The 19,868-nt window shown below is 45.3% G+C and overlaps 1 protein-coding gene and 1 long non-coding RNA gene across 9 annotated transcripts in view; one reads left to right on the top strand and one right to left on the bottom strand.

The window, feature by feature from the left end:
* LOC138424535 (uncharacterized) overlaps positions 1-19,868 on the top strand; it is a 66,835-nt gene that overhangs the window by 20,747 nt on the left and 26,220 nt on the right. For all 6 annotated transcript variants that reach the window (XR_011250835.1, XR_011250839.1, XR_011250837.1 and 3 more), the window contains exon 6: positions 237-292. This is a non-coding gene — a long non-coding RNA (uncharacterized lncRNA). The remainder of the gene's footprint in view (positions 1-236; positions 293-19,868) is intronic.
* KIF9 (kinesin family member 9) overlaps positions 12,519-19,868 on the bottom strand; it is a 37,607-nt gene continuing 30,257 nt past the window's right edge. For all 3 annotated transcript variants that reach the window (XM_069561622.1, XM_069561620.1, XM_069561619.1), the window contains 5 exons: positions 19,369-19,583; positions 17,132-17,308; positions 16,719-16,834; positions 16,211-16,315; positions 12,519-12,817 (listed from right to left, as the gene is read on the bottom strand). In XM_069561622.1, coding sequence (XP_069417723.1) covers positions 12,767-12,817; positions 16,211-16,315; positions 16,719-16,834; positions 17,132-17,308; positions 19,369-19,583 — 664 coding nt within the window. In that variant the 3' untranslated portion in view covers positions 12,519-12,766. The remainder of the gene's footprint in view (positions 12,818-16,210; positions 16,316-16,718; positions 16,835-17,131; positions 17,309-19,368; positions 19,584-19,868) is intronic.

Raw genomic sequence — 19,868 nt, 5'->3', positions numbered from 1 at the left:
GAACATCTCTCCTGAGGGTAAATTCAAGAAAGGCCAAGGTAATAGGCTCCCAGAGGAACCAACAAATCTGTAGAATGCAGATCCAAGGACCTGTTGCTGTTGATAAGCTCGAATATTTTGACATTCCCCCCACACACCCAAAGGGAGAAAACCAGAAATGGCAGAGGGAAATGTAGTGTATTTAAGCTCGACAACCACATATCAAATGTGTGTAAATCTCTGCCTCTGTGTTACAGCCTTTGCCCCCTGCTCACGGATTCTCCTCTTTTGACCCTCCTTCCTGGGATCCTAGGTAAGGAAGCTTGAACTGGGGAGTAGATGGTCCTTCCTTGTTAACCTGTGTGTACTACTTGGATTCTGCCTCTGTTCTGGCACCTCACTGGGATGTGCAGGCCAGCGAAGCTGAACTTAAGCTCTGCTGCCTGGGAGATCTCCTCAGGCCACAGTTACTCTGCAGCTCAGTTGCCTTGTTGGCTCTGATGTCATGTTGATGTAGCGCCGTGTGGGATAGAGCGCCACTGTGTCGTGCAGCTGTCTGGTGATGCGCCGCTGTGCTGGTGGTGACAGCATGTAAAAGGAATTCCATGTCAGTTGGAGTGCCACGTTGGCAGCAGTACCACAGTGGATGTAGCACCATGTTGGCAGTGGAACCAAGCAGAAGAGGGCATGTTGGTGGACCATCAGGGATTACTGAGTGCTGCACAGGCTTTCTAAGTGGCTGCTCCAGGGAACCCAGGACAAAACGTCTACTCTAGGATTTCTCAGCTCAGTATCAGTTCAGTCGCTCAGTCATGTCCGACTCTTTGCAGCCCCACGAACCGCAGCACGCCAGGCCTTCCTGTCTATCACCAACTCCTGGAGTTCACCCAAATCCATGTCCATCGAGTTGATGATGCCATCCAACCATCTCATCCTCTGTCATCCCCTTCTCCTCCTGTCCTCAATCTTTCCCAGTGTCAGGGTCTTTTCAAATGAGTCACACTTCAAAACTGTGGGTCCTTAATATATATATTGTCCTTGGAAATTCAACACTGAGAGAAGTGTAGAACTAGAGCCCCTATCTCTGACATCCTCCTCTCTTCCAAAAAAATCATAAGAAAGTAAAAATCACCCACGTATTCCACCCTACATAGATAGCTACTGGTCATATTTGCATAATAATATTCTTTGTATATATATTTGAGTGAAATGGCACACATTATACATGTTTTATAGTATTTTTATTTAATAGTATATCTGTCAGTCTTTAGACTGTGGGTAATTTAATTTTTATTAAATATAATTGATCTACAATGTTGTGTTAGTTTCAAGTGTACAGTAAAGTGATTCAGATATATATAGATATGTGTGTGTGTGTGCACATGTGCACACACACAGTCTTGTCTTAACTCTTTGCAACATGAACTGAAGCCCACCAGGCTCCTCTGTCCATGGAGTTTTCAAGGCAAGAATACTGGAGTGGATTGCCGTTTGCTGCTACAGGGGATCTTCCTGACCCAGGGATCGAACCCACAACCCACATCTCTTGCACCTCCTGCATTGGCAGGCAGATTTTTTACCACTGCACCACCTGGGAAGCCATATATATATATATATATATATATTCTTTTTAGTTTCTTTTTTATTATAGGTTAACATAAGATATTGACTATAGTCCCCTGTGCTATACAGTAGGCCCTTGTTGTTTATCTGTTTTACATATAGTAGTGTGTATATTTTAATCTCAAACTCCAAATTTATCCCTCCCCACGTTTCCCCTTTGGTAACCATAAGTTCTTTTCCTATGTCTGTGAGTCTATTTCTGTTTTGTAAATTATCTTTATTTTTAATGCCTATATACCCCTCTGTAGTATAAATGTACAACTCCTTTAATTGATCCCCTCTTCATTTTGGGTGCTAACAGTTGTTCGCTCTCATATGCAGGGGTGTTTATCCTTGCAGAGAAATCTGTTCACCACCACGATGTTTTCATTAGTAATTTCCTAGAATTAGAATTTCTGGTTCAAGGGATAAGCTGAAGTGATGCATGCTCATGGTGAAAATTCAAACAACACAGAAGTTTATATTGCTGATAGGTATGTACTCTTCCAGCCTGTTTTCTCTGCATGTTCCCACACTGTGTGTACGCGTACGCGCACACACACACGCGCTCATAAAAGGTAAAGCGGTATCCTATTATGCATACTGTTCCAAAGCTTGCTGTTTTATAAGAAGTACAGTAGACCATGAACATCCTCCTGGTATATACATTTACCTCGTTTTAAGTTGCAAAGATTCCAGAATATAGGTAAATTTTGTCAGCCATTCCTGTGTGGACAGACATTTAAGTTGTTTACAATTTTTCTCTCATAAATTTGGTGACAGTAAATACTCTTGTTAGTAGAACTTTCACATGTGTAAATCTGTAGGATAAATTTCTAGAAGTGGATTTCTAGGTCAAAGGGTGTTAGGAATGTACTGAAGTTCAGTCTCAGTGTTGGTATTCTACCAAAATCTGATTTTTAAGTTTGGCTTTAGCCAAATATCAAAATACTTACCTCATGATCACTTCTGATTTCCTTAACCTTGTCATCAGTGCTCACATGGAGGCCTGGATGTCAACAAAATTCCTGCTTTACTATTGACTCTGGTTTGTAGAATAATGCCCTCCTCCAAAGATGTCCATTTCTAATATCTGAACGCTGTGAATATGGTAAGTTACATGGCAAAAGGGGATCAAAGATGCAGACAGAATCAAGTTTGATAATCAGATGATATTAAAATAGCTTATCCTGGATTATCTGGATGGGGACAAGAAGGAAGCTGGAAAGGAGGGTCAGAGGGAGTCAAGACTATGGAAGAACAGTCAGAGAGATGGCTCTGAAGATGGAGTAAAGGGGCCACAAGCCAAGGAATATAGGCAGCTTCTAGAAACTGGAAAAGGCAAAGAAATGGATTCTTCCCTTCTGTTACATTCATTTTAGCCCCATGTCAGACTTCAAACTATAAAATAGTAAAGTTGTGTTTTTTCAAGGTATTAAGTTTGTGGTAATTTGTTACCAGGGCTTCCCTGGTGGCTCAATGATAAAGAATCCACCTGCCAGTGCAGGAGATCAAGAGATGTGGGTTCAATCCCTGGGTCTGGAAGATCTGAAGTAGGATGTGGCACTTGGTTCCAGTACTCATGCCTGGAAAACTCCATGGACAGAGGAGCCTGACAGGCTACGGTTGGTGGGATCACAAAGAGTCGGACACAACAGACCGCACACACACAATTTGTTACAACAGCAATAGAAAACTAATACAGTGATCAGAAGGTTTCTGCACTCACAGAGCAAATCTGGTTAAGTAAGTAGCATGGAAAATCAATGAAGAAAATATCTGTTGAGTGTCCAACAATGGAACACACATGGTAAAGATCGTGGGCAGTTTTGGACTCATAAGCATATAGTGTTTGGTCTGTAGCCTTCAGCAGTTTCTTCAGAGTCCCTTTAGTGCACAAGGATGTGTTGGTGAAAGGCGGAGATGGATGACTTTCATCACTTTTCTTCAGGCAAAGAATTACGTGACCTGTCTGAGATTCAGGAACTGTCTTGTCACACATATACAAGTTGCTCAAACAAGAAACTGCAGCCATTAGGTGCAACAGGATAACAAGAAACCTTATCACTCTATTTTGATAATACCAGCATAGTAGGACTTACCAACAACCAATGGTTGCTTACAACAAAAATAGTTTGCAGGAACCTGATAGGGAACTGAAACCAATTTAATTTCCTCTCTTTCGTTTTAAAAAAAAACTGGGACCAGGCATACTTTCCTGTCCTTATACACTGAGAACAGGCAAAAATAACTTGGCTGTTTGCTTCAGTAAAGACTTGATCGTAGAAGACTGTGAACAAGCAGAAGCTTACTTGACAAAACTAGCATTTTACTCATCAATATTTGCTTAAAGGCTATTGCCTCACAGTGCCTATCAATCCAAAATTATTGTTATAAACTCTGCCAAATTTCAGTCACTTTCCTGCTTTGCAAGATGTTCCTTAAATCTACCCAGTTTGGGTCCTGTGTGTGTGTTAGTCACTCAGTTCAGTCCAGTCACTCAGTCGTGTCCGACTCTTTGCAACCCCATGAATCTCAGCACACCAGGCCTCTCAGTCCATCACCAACACCTGGAGTTCACCCAAACTCACCATCGAGTCTGTGATGCCATCTAGCCATCTCATCCTCTTTCGTCCCATTCTCCTCCTGCCCCCAATCCCTCCCAGCATCAGAGTCTTTCCCAATATGAGTCAACTCTTTGCATGAGGTGGCCAAAGTATTGGAGTTTCAGCTTTAGCATCAGTTCTTCCAAAGAACACCCAGGACTGATCTCCTTTAGAATGAACACCCAGGACTGATCTCCTTTAGAATGGACTGGTTGGATCTCCTTCCAGTCCAAGGGACTCTCAAGAGTTTTCTACAACACCACAGTTCAAACGCATCAATTCTTCGGTGCTCAGCTTTCTTCACAGTCCAACTTTCACATCCATACATGACCACTGGAAAAACCATAGCCTTGACTAGACGGACCTTAGTCGGCAAAGTAATGTCTCTGCTTTTGAATACGCTATCTAGGTTGGTCATAACTTATCTTCCAAGGAGTAAGCGTCTTTTAATTTCATGGCTGCAGTCACCATCTGCAGTGATTTTGGAGCCCCCCCCCAAAAAAGTCTGCCACTATTTCTACTGTTTCTCCATCTATTTCCCATGAAGTGATGGGACCAGATGCCATGATCTTCGTTTTCTGAATGTTGAGCTTTAAGCCAACTTTTTCACTCTCCTCTTTCACTTTCATCAAGAGGCTTTTTAGTTCCTCTTCGCTTTCTGCCATAAGGGTGGTATCATCTGCTTATTTGACGTAATTGATATTTCTCCCAGCAATCTTGATTCCAGCCTGTGCTTCTTCCAGCCCAGCATTTCTCATGATGTACTCTGCATATAAGTTAAATAAGCAGGGTGACAATATACAGCCTTGACGTACTCCTTTTCCTATTTGGAACCAGTCTGTTGTTCCATGTCCAGTTCTAGTTGCTTCCTGACCTACATACAGGTTTCTCAAGAGGCAGGTCAGGTGCTCTGGTATTTCCATCTCTCTCAGAATTTTCCACAGTTTATTGTGATCCACACAGTCAAAGGCTTTGGCATAGTCAATAAAGCAGAAATAGATGTTTTTCTGGAACTCTTTTGCTTTTTCCATGATCCAGTGGATGTTGGCAATTTGATCTCTGGTTCCTCTGCCTTTTCTAAAACCAGCTTGAACATCTGGAAGTTCATGGTTCATGTATTGCTGAAGCCTGGATTGGAGAATTTTGAGCATGACTTTACTAGCGTGTGAGATGAGTGCAATTGTGTGGTAGTTTGAGCTTTCTTTGGCATTGCCTTTCTTTGGGACTGGAATGAAAACTGACCTTTTCCAGTCCTGTGGCCACTGCTGAGTTTTCCAAATTTGCTGGCATATTGAGTGCAGCACTTTCACAGCATCATCTTTCAGGATTTGAAATAGTTCAACTGGAATTCCATCACCTCCACTAGCTTTGTTCGTAGTGATGCTTTCTAAGGCCCACTTGACTTCATATTCCAGGATGTCTGGCACTAGGTGAGTGATTACACCGTCATGGTTATCTTGGTCATGAAGATATTTTTTGTACAGTTCTGTGTATTCTTGTCACCTCTTCTTAATATCTTCTGCTTCTGTTAGGTCCATACCATTTCTGTCCTTTATTGAGCTCATCTTTGCATGAAATGTTCCCTTCAGTTCAGTTCAGTTCAGTCGCTCAGTTGTGTTCGACTCTTTGTGACCCCATGAATCGCAGCACGCCAGGCCTCCCTGTCCATCACCAACTCCCGGAGTTCACTCAGACTAACGTCCATCGAGTCCGTGATGCCATCCAGCCATCTCATCCTGGGTCATCCCCTTCTCCTCCTGCCCCCAATCCCTCCCAGCATCAGAGTCTTTTCCAATGAGTCAACTCTTCGCATGAGGTGGCCAAAGTACTGGAGCTTCAGCTTTAGCATCATTTCTTCCAAAGAAATCCCAGGGTTGATCTTCAGAATGGACTGGTTGGATCTCCTTGCAGTCCAAGGGACTCTCGAGAGTCTTCTCCAACACCACAGTTCAAACGCATCAATTCTTCAGCACTCAGCCTTCTTCACAGTCCAACTCTCACATCCATACATGACCACAGGAAAAACCATAGCCTTGACTAGACAGATCTTAGTCAGCAAAGTAATGTCTCTGTTTTTGAATATACTATCTAGGTTGGTCATAACTTTTCTTCCAAGGAGTAAGCATCTTTTAATTTCATGGCTGCAGTCACCATCTGCAGTGACTTTGGAGCCCCAAAAAATAAAGTCTGACACTGTTTCTACTGTTTCCCCATATATTTCCCATGAAGTGATGGGACCAGATGCCATGATCTTCATTTTCTGAATGTTGAGCTTTAAGCCAGCTTTTTCGCTCTCCTCTTTCACTCTCATCAAGAGGCTTTTTAGTTCCTATTCGCTTTCTGCCATAAGGGTGGTGTAATCTGTATATCTGAGGTTATTAATATTTCTCCTGGCAATCTTGATTCCAGCTTGTGTTTCTTCCAGTCCAGCGTTTCTCATGATGTACTCTGCATATAAGTTAAATAAGCAGGGTGACAATATACAGCCTTGACGTACTCCTTTTCCTATTTGGAACCAGTCTGTTGTTCCATGTCCAGTTCTAACTGTTGCTTCCTGACCTGCATACAGATTTCTCAAGAGGCAGGTTAGGTATCTCTAATTTTCTTGAAGAGATCTCTAGTCTTTCCCATTCTGTTGTTTCCTCTATTTCTTTGCATTGATTGCTATGGAAGGCTTTCTTATCTCTCCTTGATATTCTTTGGAACTCTGCATTCAGATGCTTATATCTTTCCCTTTCTCCTTTGCTTTTCGCCTCTCTTCTTTTCACAGCTATTTGTAAGGCCTCCCCAGACAGCCATTTTGCTTTTTTGCATTTCTTTTCCATGGGGATGGTTTTGATCCCTGTCTCCTGTACAATGTCATGAACCTCATTCCATAGTTCATCAGGCTCTCTATCAGATCTAGTCCCTTAAATCTATTTCTCACTTTCACTGTATAATCATAAGGGATTTGATTCACGTCATACCTGAATAGTCTAGCGGTTTTCCCTACTTTCTTCAATTTAAGTCTGAATTTGGCAATAAGGACTTCATGATCTGAGCCATAGCCAGCTCCCGGTCCTGTTTTTGCTGACTGTATAGAGCTTCTCCATGTTTGGCTGCAAAGAATATAACCAATCTGATTTTGGTGTTGACCATCTGGTGATGTCCATGTGTAGAGTCTTCTCTTGTGTTTTTGGAAGAGGGTGTTTGCTACGACCAGTGCGTTCTCTTGGCAAAACTCTATTAGCTGTTGCCCTGGTTCATCCCTCATTCCAAGGCCAAATTTGCCTGTTACTCCAGGTGTTTCTTGACTTCCTCCCTTTGCATTCCAGTCCCCTATAATGAAAAGGACATCTTTTTTGGGTGTTAGTTCTAAAAGGTCTTGTAGGTCTTCATAGAACCGTTCAACTTCAGCTTCTTCAGTGTTACCGGTTGGGGCATAGACTTGGATTACTGTGATATTGAATGGTTTGCCTTGGAAACGAACAGAGATCATTTTGTCGTTTTTGAGATTGCATCCAGGTACTGCATTTTCGACTCTTTTGTTGACCATGATGGCTACTCCATTTCTTCTAAGGGATTCCTGCCCAAAGTAGTAGATATAATGGTCATCTGAGTTAAATTCACCTATTCCAGTCCATTTTAGTTTGCTGATTGTTAGAATGTCGACGTTCACTCTTGCCATCTCCTGTTTGACCACTTCCAATTTGCCTTTATTCATGGACCTAACATTCCAGGTTCCTATGCAATATAGCTCTTTACAGCATGCGACCTTGCTTCTATCACCAGTCCCATCCACAACTGGGTATTGTTTTTGCTTTGGCTCCATCCCTTCATTCTTTCTGGAGTTATTTCTCCACTGATCTCCAGTAGCATATTGGACACTTACCGACCTGGGGAGTTCCTCTTTCAGTATCCTATCATTTTACCTTTTCATACTGTTCATGGGGTTCTCAAGGCGAGAATACTGAAGTGGTTTGCCATTCCCTTCTCCAGTGGACCACATTCTGTCAAACCTCTCCACCATGACCCGCCCGTCTTGGGTGGCGCCACATGGCATGGCTTAGTTTCATTGAGGTAGACAAGGCTGTGGTCTGTGTGATTAGATTGGCTAGTTTTCAGCTATTGTGATTTGTGTGTCTGCCCTCTGATGTCTCTCGCAACACCTACCGTCTTACTTGGGTTTCCCTTACCTTGGACATGGTGTATCTCTTCATGGCTGCTCCAGCAAAGCACAGCTGTTGCTCCTTACCTTGGACGAGGGGTATCTCCTCACAGCCGCCCCTCCTGACCTTGAACGTGGAGTAGCTCCTCTTGGCCCTCCTGCGCTGGCGCAGCTACCGCTCCTTGGACGTGGGATTGCTCCTCTCGGCTGCTGCCCCTGACCTCGGGCGTGGGGTAGCTCCTCCCGGCCACCCCTGACCTCGGGCGTGGGGTAGCTCCTCCCGGCTGCCCCTGACCTCAGGCGTGGGGTAGCTCCTCTCGGCCGTCACTCATTCATGTCCAATTCTTTGTGATACCATGGACTGTAGCCTGCCAGGCTCCTCTGTCCATGGGATCTTCCAGCCAAGAATATTGGAGTGGGTTGCCATGTCCTCCTCCAAGTTTGGGCCCTAAAGCTCTAAACATATCCTCTCTGACTTTCCCTTCTGAGAAATTGTTATGACACTTTGGCAGTCTCTTTAATGCTGTAAGTTTATTACATTTAACTTTACTTGAACAGGTTTTCAGGGGGTCCTTTGGAGAGGTTTACTCAATAGAAGCAACCTTGAGAGTGCTAGTCTACTGTGTGTGCACATGCGCTCAGTCATGTCCGCCTCTTTGTGAACCCCATGGACTGTAGTCTGCCAGACTCCTCTGTCCATGGGATTTAAGAATACTGGAGTGGGTTGCCATTTACTTCTTCAGAGGATCTTTCTGACCTGGGGATCGAACCCGCATCTCTTGCATCTCCTGCACTGGCCAGCAGAAACCCTGCTCTGAAGATTCTCCTATATTGTCACTCCAGGAAAAATGCTGCAGTTGGTGTGTATGCAGTGGAAGCTGAGTATCACATAGATATTCATAGACAATTTTATTTTCTTAAACTCAAATCCCCTTGATCCATAGCAACAGTTCTCAGTCCAAGGTCAATGGAATCTATATATCAGAAATAAAAATATACAAGTGAAAATAGCAATGTTACCTCTGATATTTAGTGTTTCCTTTAAGTAAAGCAAAACGCTTCAGTTTGTGTGTTTGCTTCAGTGAAATTGTATCATCAGCCTAGCATCAAGTCCAGGAATTGAAAAGGAGATAAATCTTTACCCATCTGTTCACTATGAGAAAGGAAGGAAACTTTAATAACTTGATGACACCATCACTGTCAGCTGAACACTTTACTGCAGAATCTACAGAAATAAATATGGCTTCTTTACTCACTGCTAAAAATGAATGACTATTTAGTATCTCAGAAGTACACACAGCAACTGACCAGCCCATGGTACTTGGAAATCATGGTGCCCATGAGTATTAAAATGTAAAACTTACAAAATCTGGCAATAAATAAAATAATTATCTATAAAATAAATAATTACTATAATATTTTGAAATAATTTTATAATAAAATAATTTAAATTACATTTGCATTTGAACAAAATATGTTTATGGTACACATCTGTTACACACAGTTGTTAAAGATATGGCCATATTTTTGCCCAAAAAGTTTATACTAATGCATAAAGTGTGTACCAGTATATATTGTTAAGCCTCTGGAGATACACTGCCTAACTGTCCTCCAGAAAACGAGCCAGTTGATTCTCCAACACTGAAGAATAATGTCCTCTTATCTGTTGTTAAAAGAGAATTTTTCACGGAAGTTATGAACAGGAATAAATAATGGGTATTTCATGTGCCTGGCCACATCTGTGACCACATTCTCTATGCTCTCAGTTTATCTCCTCCAGGGACTGGGAGCCCAGTTTGTACCAAGATCATCCATTCTGCGGTTGGAAAAGTCTTGTTCCATTTTTGCCTCCTAAAATAACAAAAAATGTCCCTTTTGGATTTCTCTCGTTATTTCTCCATGCAGTGGGAAAATTTTTTCTAGCTTACTTCTTTATCAGATGCCGCCACCTTTCTGCAAGGAGTTCCATTTTCATCTTCATATGAGGCATGCTGCTGCTGCTAAGTCGCTTCAGTCGTGTCCGACTCTGTGCGACCCCAGAGACGGCGGCCCACCAGGCTCCCCCATCCCTAGGATTCTCCAGGCAAGAACACTGGAGTGGGTTGCCATTTCCTTCTCCAGTGCATGAAAGTGAAAAGTGAAAGTGAAGTCGCTCAGTCGTGTCCGACTCCTAGCGACCCCATGGACTTCAGCCTACCAGGCTCCTCCATCCATGGGGTTTTCCAGGCAAGAGTACTGGAATGGGCTGCCAGGGGCCAAGTCTTATTTCTCACACTTACGTGGACATGAACACTCAAGAGCAACCATCCCCTCACACACCTCCCAGACAGAGCTGGTTGACACTGATCACTCCGGTTTTCGGTTCTCCAGCTTCTGGCAGTTCCCTTTCTTTCCTACAAATTTAGCTTTGCATTTAAAAGAATGGTATACTTTTAGACAGCATCTCTGTTTGTAGTCGGAGTATCTTCAGGTTATCTTAATCTGTCACATTGATGGAACTGGAAGTCCCCTTCAGGGATGGCCATGATGATCAGGTTAGCTCAGAAGGAACTACTTTCTAGAACAAAAGGCACATTTGAGTGAACATGATGCCCCTAGCTCCCTGTCATGTTGGAAGCATCTGCTCCTCTAAGGAGTTTGTGTGGAGGGTGATCGACTGAGCGCCATCCTGGCTTATTCCTGTGGCTCTGCCCACACTGATGATTACTTATTTCCTTTTGTGCCAGAACTGACCAAAGAGGCCTGTGTAATGATGAATGAGCTAGAAACAAACAGGACCACTGCCATGACAGAGGCCAAGGCTGCCCTGGCCTGCGGGCCCCAGGTCTGGCTGCCCAGGAGTTCTGTCCATGGACGTTCAGGATGCCATATGCTATTCTAGCCAATGATGGGAAATGAAGGGAAGAGGGACTAGGAATGCTACAAACGGCTACTTCCTTTGGCACCCAACAAAATGTACACCTGTGTTTCTGTTGTTATTTAGTTGCTAACTCTTTTAAAACCAACTAAACTATAGCCTGCCAGGTTCCTCTGTCCGTGGGATTTCCCAAGCAAGAATACTGGAGTGGGTTGTCATTTCTTTTCCCAAGGGATCTTCCTGGCCCAGGGACTGAACCCAGGTCTCCTGCATTGGCAAGCAAATTCTTTACCACTGAGTCATCTTTACTATGTTCTACTTCCTGAGCTGTTCTAAAGACCCAGGAACCCCAAACAAGTCCTGGTAATGGGAAGGGCAACCAGAGAAGGGAAAGAATCTGAACTCTCTAAGGCCTCCAGCTTCTCGGACAATGAGTATTGCCTGGACACATCTGCCATTTGGCCACATTTAAAGGAAACATGAGGACTGACCATCAAGGCTGTGTGCACACTGTGAGTGCTGATCAGTGACAGCCCCCATGTGTCATCAAGGGGAATGAAGTCTGGGGACTTCACAGCTGCTCTGGGAATCTGTTTTAGGACCACTGTGCACCTGCCAGTCAGTGAAAGAGAAAGGGGCTGGACGGAAGAGAAGGGACAGCCCTCAGGGAAAGCCTTTCAGCCTTCTCTCAATAGAACCCCCCATCCAGCTGCTCACTGAAGGCCTGAAGAGCAGACTCACGGGGCCTTTGATTGGAAAGGTACTATTTAGTTCAATCTTGCAAATAGTGCAGGTTCTGCAATCTCCTTGTCAGACAGCCTCCCACCATGGGGTTCTCACTACTAATTTCATGGCAGGAATGATCTCATTTTAAGCCTCTTATTATTTTGTGATAAAAACCTGCCTTTCAGTCATTTCCACCTACACCCCATCCTCCCTGTTGCTGAAGAAGAGAGTCCTGCCTTCAACTGGCTCAGGAACACAGAGAGCTATGGCCTGAGCCATAAGAACTAGGGCTCCTCAGACCCAGCTCACCCAAGGATGGCCATTCAGGAAAGGAAAGAGGCTGACCAGTGGGACCAAGGCCTGCCAGGGGCTACTTGTCCACTTTCTAACTGGAGACTTGTTAGGACCCCACCTCTGCATAGGGAAGACATCCTCCCAGATAGGAAATAAAGTTATTTGGGGACTTCCTTGGTGGTACAGTGGTTAAGGTGCTTCCACTGCAGGGGGCACAGGTTTCATCCCTGGAGGTGGGATTGGGACCAAGATCCCACGTGCCATGTGGCATGACCAAAAATAAAAGTTCTTGGATGAGCACTGAAAGTCGAGACCAAAAAGTTATTTTATCCTGTCCCTGCATATAAGACAGCGTATTGAAACCAAAAGCGTTCTGTGAACGTAGTCAAGAGTGTCCTTTGAAGGCTGTTCCGGCAGGCAGGCTACTGTGTTCCCTGGACTGGGCCCCAGTCTCGGAGCAGAGAGGTTGGAGTCTGGGCAGGAGTGCTGGCAGCTTCTCTAGAGCAGGCAGGACTTACTGGGGATCTCATCCTTCAATGCACTGGCCGTGAGTCCCTATTTTCTGTGTGCCTGCTGGAGGCCCATCATGGTTTTCACATAATTGTGCTGGACATAGAAAGGGGGAGAAAATAGGAACTGATTAGGACCTGCAGACCTAGCAAGGCCTCAGAAGCCACACACCTATATCCACCCCAACATTCTTCCTGCAGATATCACCGTTTGGGGACAAGTACCCCCTTTGATGAGTCCCAGTTCTGTGAGAAAAAAATGTTCCATTCAGTCTGTCTCATTCTTTCATCCTAAAGTGTATAAAATGTTTTAAATGTTGAAAAGCAGACATGCATGTTTCAAGGGCTCACTTGAAAGTTTCTCATAAGAATTAGGTTCAAAAAGAGAAAAGAAGAGGGCTTTCTCTCCAGAGGGATGGGGACCCATGTACTCTGGAGGGCTTTCCCTCTGCAAATCAACTAGATGTTCATGAATCCTTTTAATGCACTGCTAGGCTTTTGGGAAGCAGGTTGGAAAAGGAAGCTGAAACTACATCAGTGGGCAGGGCAGTGACCAAGCAAATGCCAAACCCACCAACTTGGAATGTGGGGGTGAATCCTCGATTCCCCACATTGTGAATTTGAACTGAAACTGAAACTTCCACTTGAAGCTGGAATTATTTTCTATTGTGATAAAATACACAAAAAATAAAAATTTCCACCTTGGCCATCTTTAAGTATACAGTTCGGTGGTACTGAATACATTCATAATGTATAACCATCACTACCACCCATCTCCCTAACTTCATCATCCCAAACTGAAACGGCATATGCGTGGAGCAATAACTCCCCATTCTCCTCTCCCGGTAGATCCTGAAAAGCACTATTATACTTTCTCCCTTTATGATTTTTAAGTCATTTTATTTTTGAAAATAACTTACTGGCGAATACTTGATTTACAATGCTATGTTAGTTTCAAGTATACAGCAAAGTGATTCAGTTATACATTATGTATACATATAATCATTCTTTCTTACATTCTTTTCTCATATAGGTTATCACAGACTATTGAGTTCCCTGTGCTATCCAGTAGGTCCTCACTGATTATCTATTTTATATATAGTAGTGTGTGTATGTTAATCCCAAGCTCCTGATTTATCACTCCCTCCCCGTGTTTTCCCTTTAGTAATCATAAGTTTGTTTTTGATATCTGCGTGTTCCTGTTTTGTAAATTAGTTCATTTTTATCATTTTTAATTAGATCCCACATAGGAGTGATATCATATGATGTTTGTCTTTCTCTGATTTACTTCACTTAATGTGATAATCTCTAAGTCCATCCATGTTGCTGCAAATGGCATTATTTCACTCTTTTTTTATGTCTGAGTCATACGTACCACATCTTTATCCACTCCTCTGTCGATGGACAATTAGGTTGCTCCCGTGCCTTGACTGTTGTAAACAGTGCTGCAGTGAATACTGGGGAGCGTGTATCCTTTTGGATTATGTTTTTCTCTGGATATACCACTAGGAGTGGGATTGCTGAATCACATGGTTGTTACATTTTTTAGCTTTTTCAGGAACCTCCATACTGTTCTCCACAGCAGCTGCACCAACTTACATTCCCACCAACAGTGCAGCAGTGCTCCTTTTCCTCCACACCCACTCCAGCATTTATTATTTATTGTCTGTAGACTTCCCCCGCCTCAGCTTCATTGAGATATAAGTGCCACAGAATATAATACCGCCTAAGTTTAAGGTATACAGTGTGTTGACTTGACATATATTACAAAATGACTGCAACCATAGTAGCTAACACTTCTGTCACTTCACATAATTACTGTTTCTTTTTCGGTGGTGAAATCCTTTAAGATCTACTCTCTTAGCAACTTTCAGCTATTGATATATTATTAACAGCATTATTAACTATAATTGCCATTCTATACATTAGACCGCCAGAACCTACTCATCTTATAACTGTATCCTTAGACCAACATCTCCCTGTTTCCCACACTCCACGCCCATTCCCTGGTGACCACCATTCTAATCTCTGTTTCTATGAGTTGAACGTGTTTGTGGACTTTTTAATGAGGATCATGCTGACTGGTATGAGGTGATACCTCAGTGTACTTTTGACTTGCATTTCTCTGATAATTAGTGATATTGAATGTCTTTTTATATGGTTTTTGGCCATCTGTATGTCTTTGGAGAAATGTTCATTTAGATTTTCAGCCCCTACGATTTTTTTTTTTCCAGCAAAAAACTTAGTTTTTTATTTGTCCAAGGCCAGCTGTTGCAGGCACTGAGGCCCCAAGACTTCCAGAAGGGATGGGGGGAGCGAGCCATCCTGCCTCCCAGGTGCTGCCTGCCCCATCCTGCTTCCTGCAGGAGATGGGAGAGTAGATAAAGTATACCCTTGTGCCATCAAGTATTTCCTCAATTTTGTGAGTGTGTCATTCATTCGTGTCCGACTCTGCGACCCCATGGACTATAGCCCACCAGGCTCTGTCCGAGGGATTCTCCAGGCAAGAGTACCGGAGTGGGTTGCCATTTCCTTCTCCATGCCCCTGTGATTTTTGATTACCTCATATAAGTGGAACCATTTATTTCAACTTACTCCATCTAAGTGAAACCAAGTAATTTCAACTTATTCAGGACTCCTAGAGTTTAAGTTCAATCACATTTTTGGTCAGCTGAATTTCAACAGGGGTACCAAACAGTTCAACAGAAAAAGAATTATTTTTTCAACAGTTGGTACTGGGAAAACTGAATATCCACATGGAAAAGAATAAAGTTGAACCCCTGCGTCACCTCATATGCCCCCTCCTCTGGGCCGAGAGGGGTAGGCCTCTCTGTGGTCAGATAAGGAAGCTCCTGCATAGTGGCCACAGTCAAATGATCTCTGAGGCTGGGCTGCCTATGCCTAGTTGACCTCACTCCATCCTCTCTCATAGAGCCCTGCCTTTCCACAGAGGCACGGCCCTGTTCACTGATCTGGGCCTCCCTTCAGGGGCCAGGGTTAATAAAGCTTGATGCTCACAGCATAAGGCTAAGTGGCTGCCTGGGAAAAGCCATCCTCTTGCTGAAGGAATGGGCCCAGGCAACTCGGATGGGCAGGTGACCCTGCCCCAAGCCACAGCTGATTGAACCAACTGCACACTTAACACAAGGAGCGCCTACCTGGCCTGCGCCTCCATCGGAGGCCTCCATCCAAGAGGCTCTCCCCAATAGGCAGTGGCCTCGGGAGCCCCAGGCTCTGCCCTGGCATGCGAACCACACACGGGCTGTCTTAGCACTCACTGACCATGTCCACACCTGGCCAAGGTCTGTGGGACCACTACTGTGTGCCACTCTGGAGTTGGCAGAAGATACCCACTGACTCTGGGTGACTGGATTTCCCTGGGCTGGCGTTTTCCTCCTCTGCCTCTAAAGTGGGGAGGGCCATCCTGGCTGTCCCAGTACTGAGGTCCCTGAGGCCTTGCCTTCCTGGAGACCCAGATCCCCCAAGTTACCTTCTGTTCCATCTTGACTTTGGCATTGTAGAAGGAGACAGAGTCAGGGCCCTCGGGCAGCGTCGTCTGCTGCAGCTGGCCGAACCTGTCCTGGTCGTCTTCTCCCTAGAAGAAGCCCAACTCAGCACAGACCCTTCTCCTGGCATCGTCAGGATCTGCTCTGACAGGGCCTGTGGTGGGCATCAGGGCAGACCCTCATCGGGCTGGCGAACCTCCACCAGGAGCGCTCACAGTCCTTCAGCCCCAAGTTTCCCAGTGTCATCACAGATGCCTGTAACCGCCATCAGGACAAGGTGAGCCACTCAAGAAGGATGGCAGCAGCATGTGGTGTTTCCTGGGTCCTCATCCCCCAAAACTGGGGAGAGATCTGTGCCTGCCCACCTGCCTGGGGCAGCTGTAGGAAGGCTAGGAGCAGCCTGTCCACTGCCATGCTTGTGGAGGGGGCAGGGGGCACGGGGCACTGCCCTGTGCTCGTCCACCATCCCCATCCCCGCCCTGTGCCGCTCACCAGAGACACAATCTTGTTGAGAGGCATCATGCCTGGCCGGATGCCACCACCCGGCTTCAGTGCCATCTGCAGGTCCTCGGGGACGAAGAAGGACTCATTGTACCAGATGTCAAATTCTGCAGAGAGATGCAGAGAGCATCATGAGGGTGGGGAGTCTCAAGGAAGCAGGTCAAGGCTATGTGTGCCTGTCCTGTGCCTGTCACAGGCCTGCCCGCTGTTCACTTCCTGCTCCCAGGTCTCACCCTTTCCCATCTCCATTTCCTGCCCTCAGAGTCCTGGAAACACATCTAAAACTCCATCCCCCTGCCTCTGCCACAGAGAAGTTCTGAAGCCACTTCTAGAATCCAGCCTGTGGCCCTGCCCTGAGCCTCCTGGAACCCCAGGTGGCTGGCCAAGCTCCCCAAATGGCACACCCGTGAGCAGGCGGTGTCGACACTGGTCCACCAGGTGCTGGCAGTACTGGACCTCAGCCCTGAGGTCACGGAGGTCCTGATGCTCCGTCCGGTACTGCTTCTTGAGGTCTTTGAGCTTCAAAATCAGCAGGAATTCCTCCTCATCGATGATCATCAGCCCTTTGTTCTCATACTCGCCTGCAAGGGGATGGAGGAGGTCAGGGAATGAGGGGCCCACCTGGGGTGCGGGAAGGAAGGTGGTCAGAAAGAGGGCAGTGCTGGCAAAGCACGAACACAGGGTGAGGGGAAGGGCTGGCCGCGCAGCCAAGAGGTGGACAAGGCATGAGAAGGCTAGGCTACCAGGACAGGTCTCACAGGGAGAGGGAGCCCAGGTGAGGGGACCATAGGAGAGGCGAGCAGAGGAAATGGTACAGATGGCCCACAGTCCATGGTTCTTTTGATCTTAAACCCCATTAACCAGAATATCCAGTAAATACCTATATTATATAGGTGTTTACCTTTCATAAGTTATATAAACAAGCTGCCACGACTGGCTAGTACCACAAGGCAGTTGGGCAAGATTCCTTATTAGCAGTAGATGTAAACCCAGATTTCCAATTGTCTTCTTAACCTCAGCATTTACCAGCTACCTTGTTAGAGAGCATCAGACATCTGTATTGTGTCTGGTGGCTGGCAGAGGGCTCCAGGAGGGAGGGGTCAGTCATCCTATGAGTCATGTCCTCTACTCACGGTCTCTTTGCACAGTCCTTTTTAAGGCCTGTCAGTTTGATGAGGGTTGCTGGGTTAAGACAGAATTATCTGTGGAGCCACTCACCCGGCGGTCTACTGCCTATAGCACTTGAAAGTTCAGCAAAAGCATCGTGTCAGTACCCAAGCCCAGGCTCCTGGAGAGTTAGTCCTGTGTGTGACTGAGGTGTGTGGCCAGGGTGCATGAGGCAGTCCCCAGTACCTGGGGAAGGCATTAGCACTTCCGCTGATGTTTATGGGGGGAGAAGTGAGGCACGTGAAGTGTCACTGACACCATTCATGGAGAGGCAAGGGCTCCAATTCAAGGTGTCTGCAGCGGGGAGGCCAGAGTTGCCCTCACCTTCACTGCAGAGCAACCTGATCAGCGGGCTGTGGGCCAGTCCCAGTGTGGTTACCTGATAGACACAAATCTGTCTTTTTTTTTTTTTTTTTGAGCTGTACCATGGGGAATGTGTGATCTTAGTTCCCTGACCAGGGATCAAACCCACTCCTCCTGCATTGGAAGCACTGAAGGACCACTGGACTGCCAGGAAAGGCCCAAAAATCCATCACAGAGACTTTACAGCACTCTGTTGAGATAGGGAGTGATAACATCTCTTATACTTCCCAGAGGTTCTCTGAGTATCTCCAAAGAAAAAAATTTCTAAGAGTTGAACTTAAGATGATTTTCATTTTTCTTTCATGGAAGACATGCCTCATGTCTAATGTCCCACATTAAATGACCACTCTGGGCTGACAAGTGGCTGCCAGTCAAGGTACCTAGCAGGTATTTTAAAAAATGAACTACTTGATCTATTCCCTTAAGATAAAGTTATTTTACTTGGTATTTTACCAACTAATGGGAAAACAACTGCTTGGGGGGTAGGGAAGGGCAAAAATGTTTTCTGATATTGATAAAATTTTAACTACTTAAAACTACTGTTTATTTTTTCTCCTTCCCATCCTTTAAAAATATACATTTTTCAGGCATATTGAGGAGTAAGTGATATATCAGCGTAATATGCATATGATTTAAAATATGTAAATATATAATCAGTTCCGTCACTCAGTCGTGTCTGACTTTGCGACCCCATGAATTGCAGCATGCCAGGCCTCCCTGTCCATCACCAACTCCCAGAATTCAAATATATAATAAGGTGTTGCATATTCAAAGACCTGGAGGAGGGTGTGGCAACCCACTCCAGTATTCTCACCTGGAGAATCCCCATGGACAGAGAAGCCTCGTGGACTACACACAATCCATGGGGTTGCAAAGAGTCAGACACGACTGAGCGACTAAGCACATATTCAAAGAAGGTGTGGGCAGAGGGAAAAGGACTCTGGCTCCCCAGGGCTGACCAGAGCCAAGTGATGCCCCAGGGAGGAAGGCTGCACCCCGGCCTCCCCTGCGGCTCCCCTTCCAACTCTGTCCTCCGGTGCCCACATCTGCCCATCCTAAGCAGGGTGACTGAGATCCCACTGTCCCCCAACTACCTTCTCAGCACGCTCACCTTGCTTCTCTCGTAGTGATTTCTGTAAATTGAGTGCCTCTTTGGTCATGTCGATCTCCCGCTTGATGGCATTGATGCGCTGTGTGGTCTCGCTGGCCCTTTTCCTCCGTTCGTTCAAGATGGATTTGTTTTCTTTGAAGATGCGGTTGATCTCACTACCGCGCTCATTCTTAAAGTCCTCAAAGGCCACAGGCTTGGTGGGTGGGGTGCTGGGCCTGAAGATGGAGAGGGAGATGAAGGGAGAAAAGGGGCAGCTTGTCTTGACGCCACCGGGCACTTCACATTTCTTCCCTGGGGCTTCTGTGAGCTGGGGGTCAGAATTCCTGGGCACCACCTACCCTAGATGAGAGGTAAACTGTATAGGAATCATTCTCTCATCTCTGTTCTATTCAGCCCATTGCAGAAAATGAAAATAAGGAAAAATATAAAAAACAAAGTACCACTCATTATCTACTAGCAACCACACTTTAATGTATCTCCTTCAGGAATTTATTTGATAA

The sequence above is a fragment of the Ovis canadensis genome, chromosome 19, assembly GCF_042477335.2.
Source record: "Ovis canadensis isolate MfBH-ARS-UI-01 breed Bighorn chromosome 19, ARS-UI_OviCan_v2, whole genome shotgun sequence".
Classification (NCBI taxonomy): domain Eukaryota; kingdom Metazoa; phylum Chordata; class Mammalia; order Artiodactyla; family Bovidae; genus Ovis; species Ovis canadensis.
Note: the sequence above shows the minus strand (reverse complement) of the source record. Positions and strands in the feature narration are given on the sequence as shown.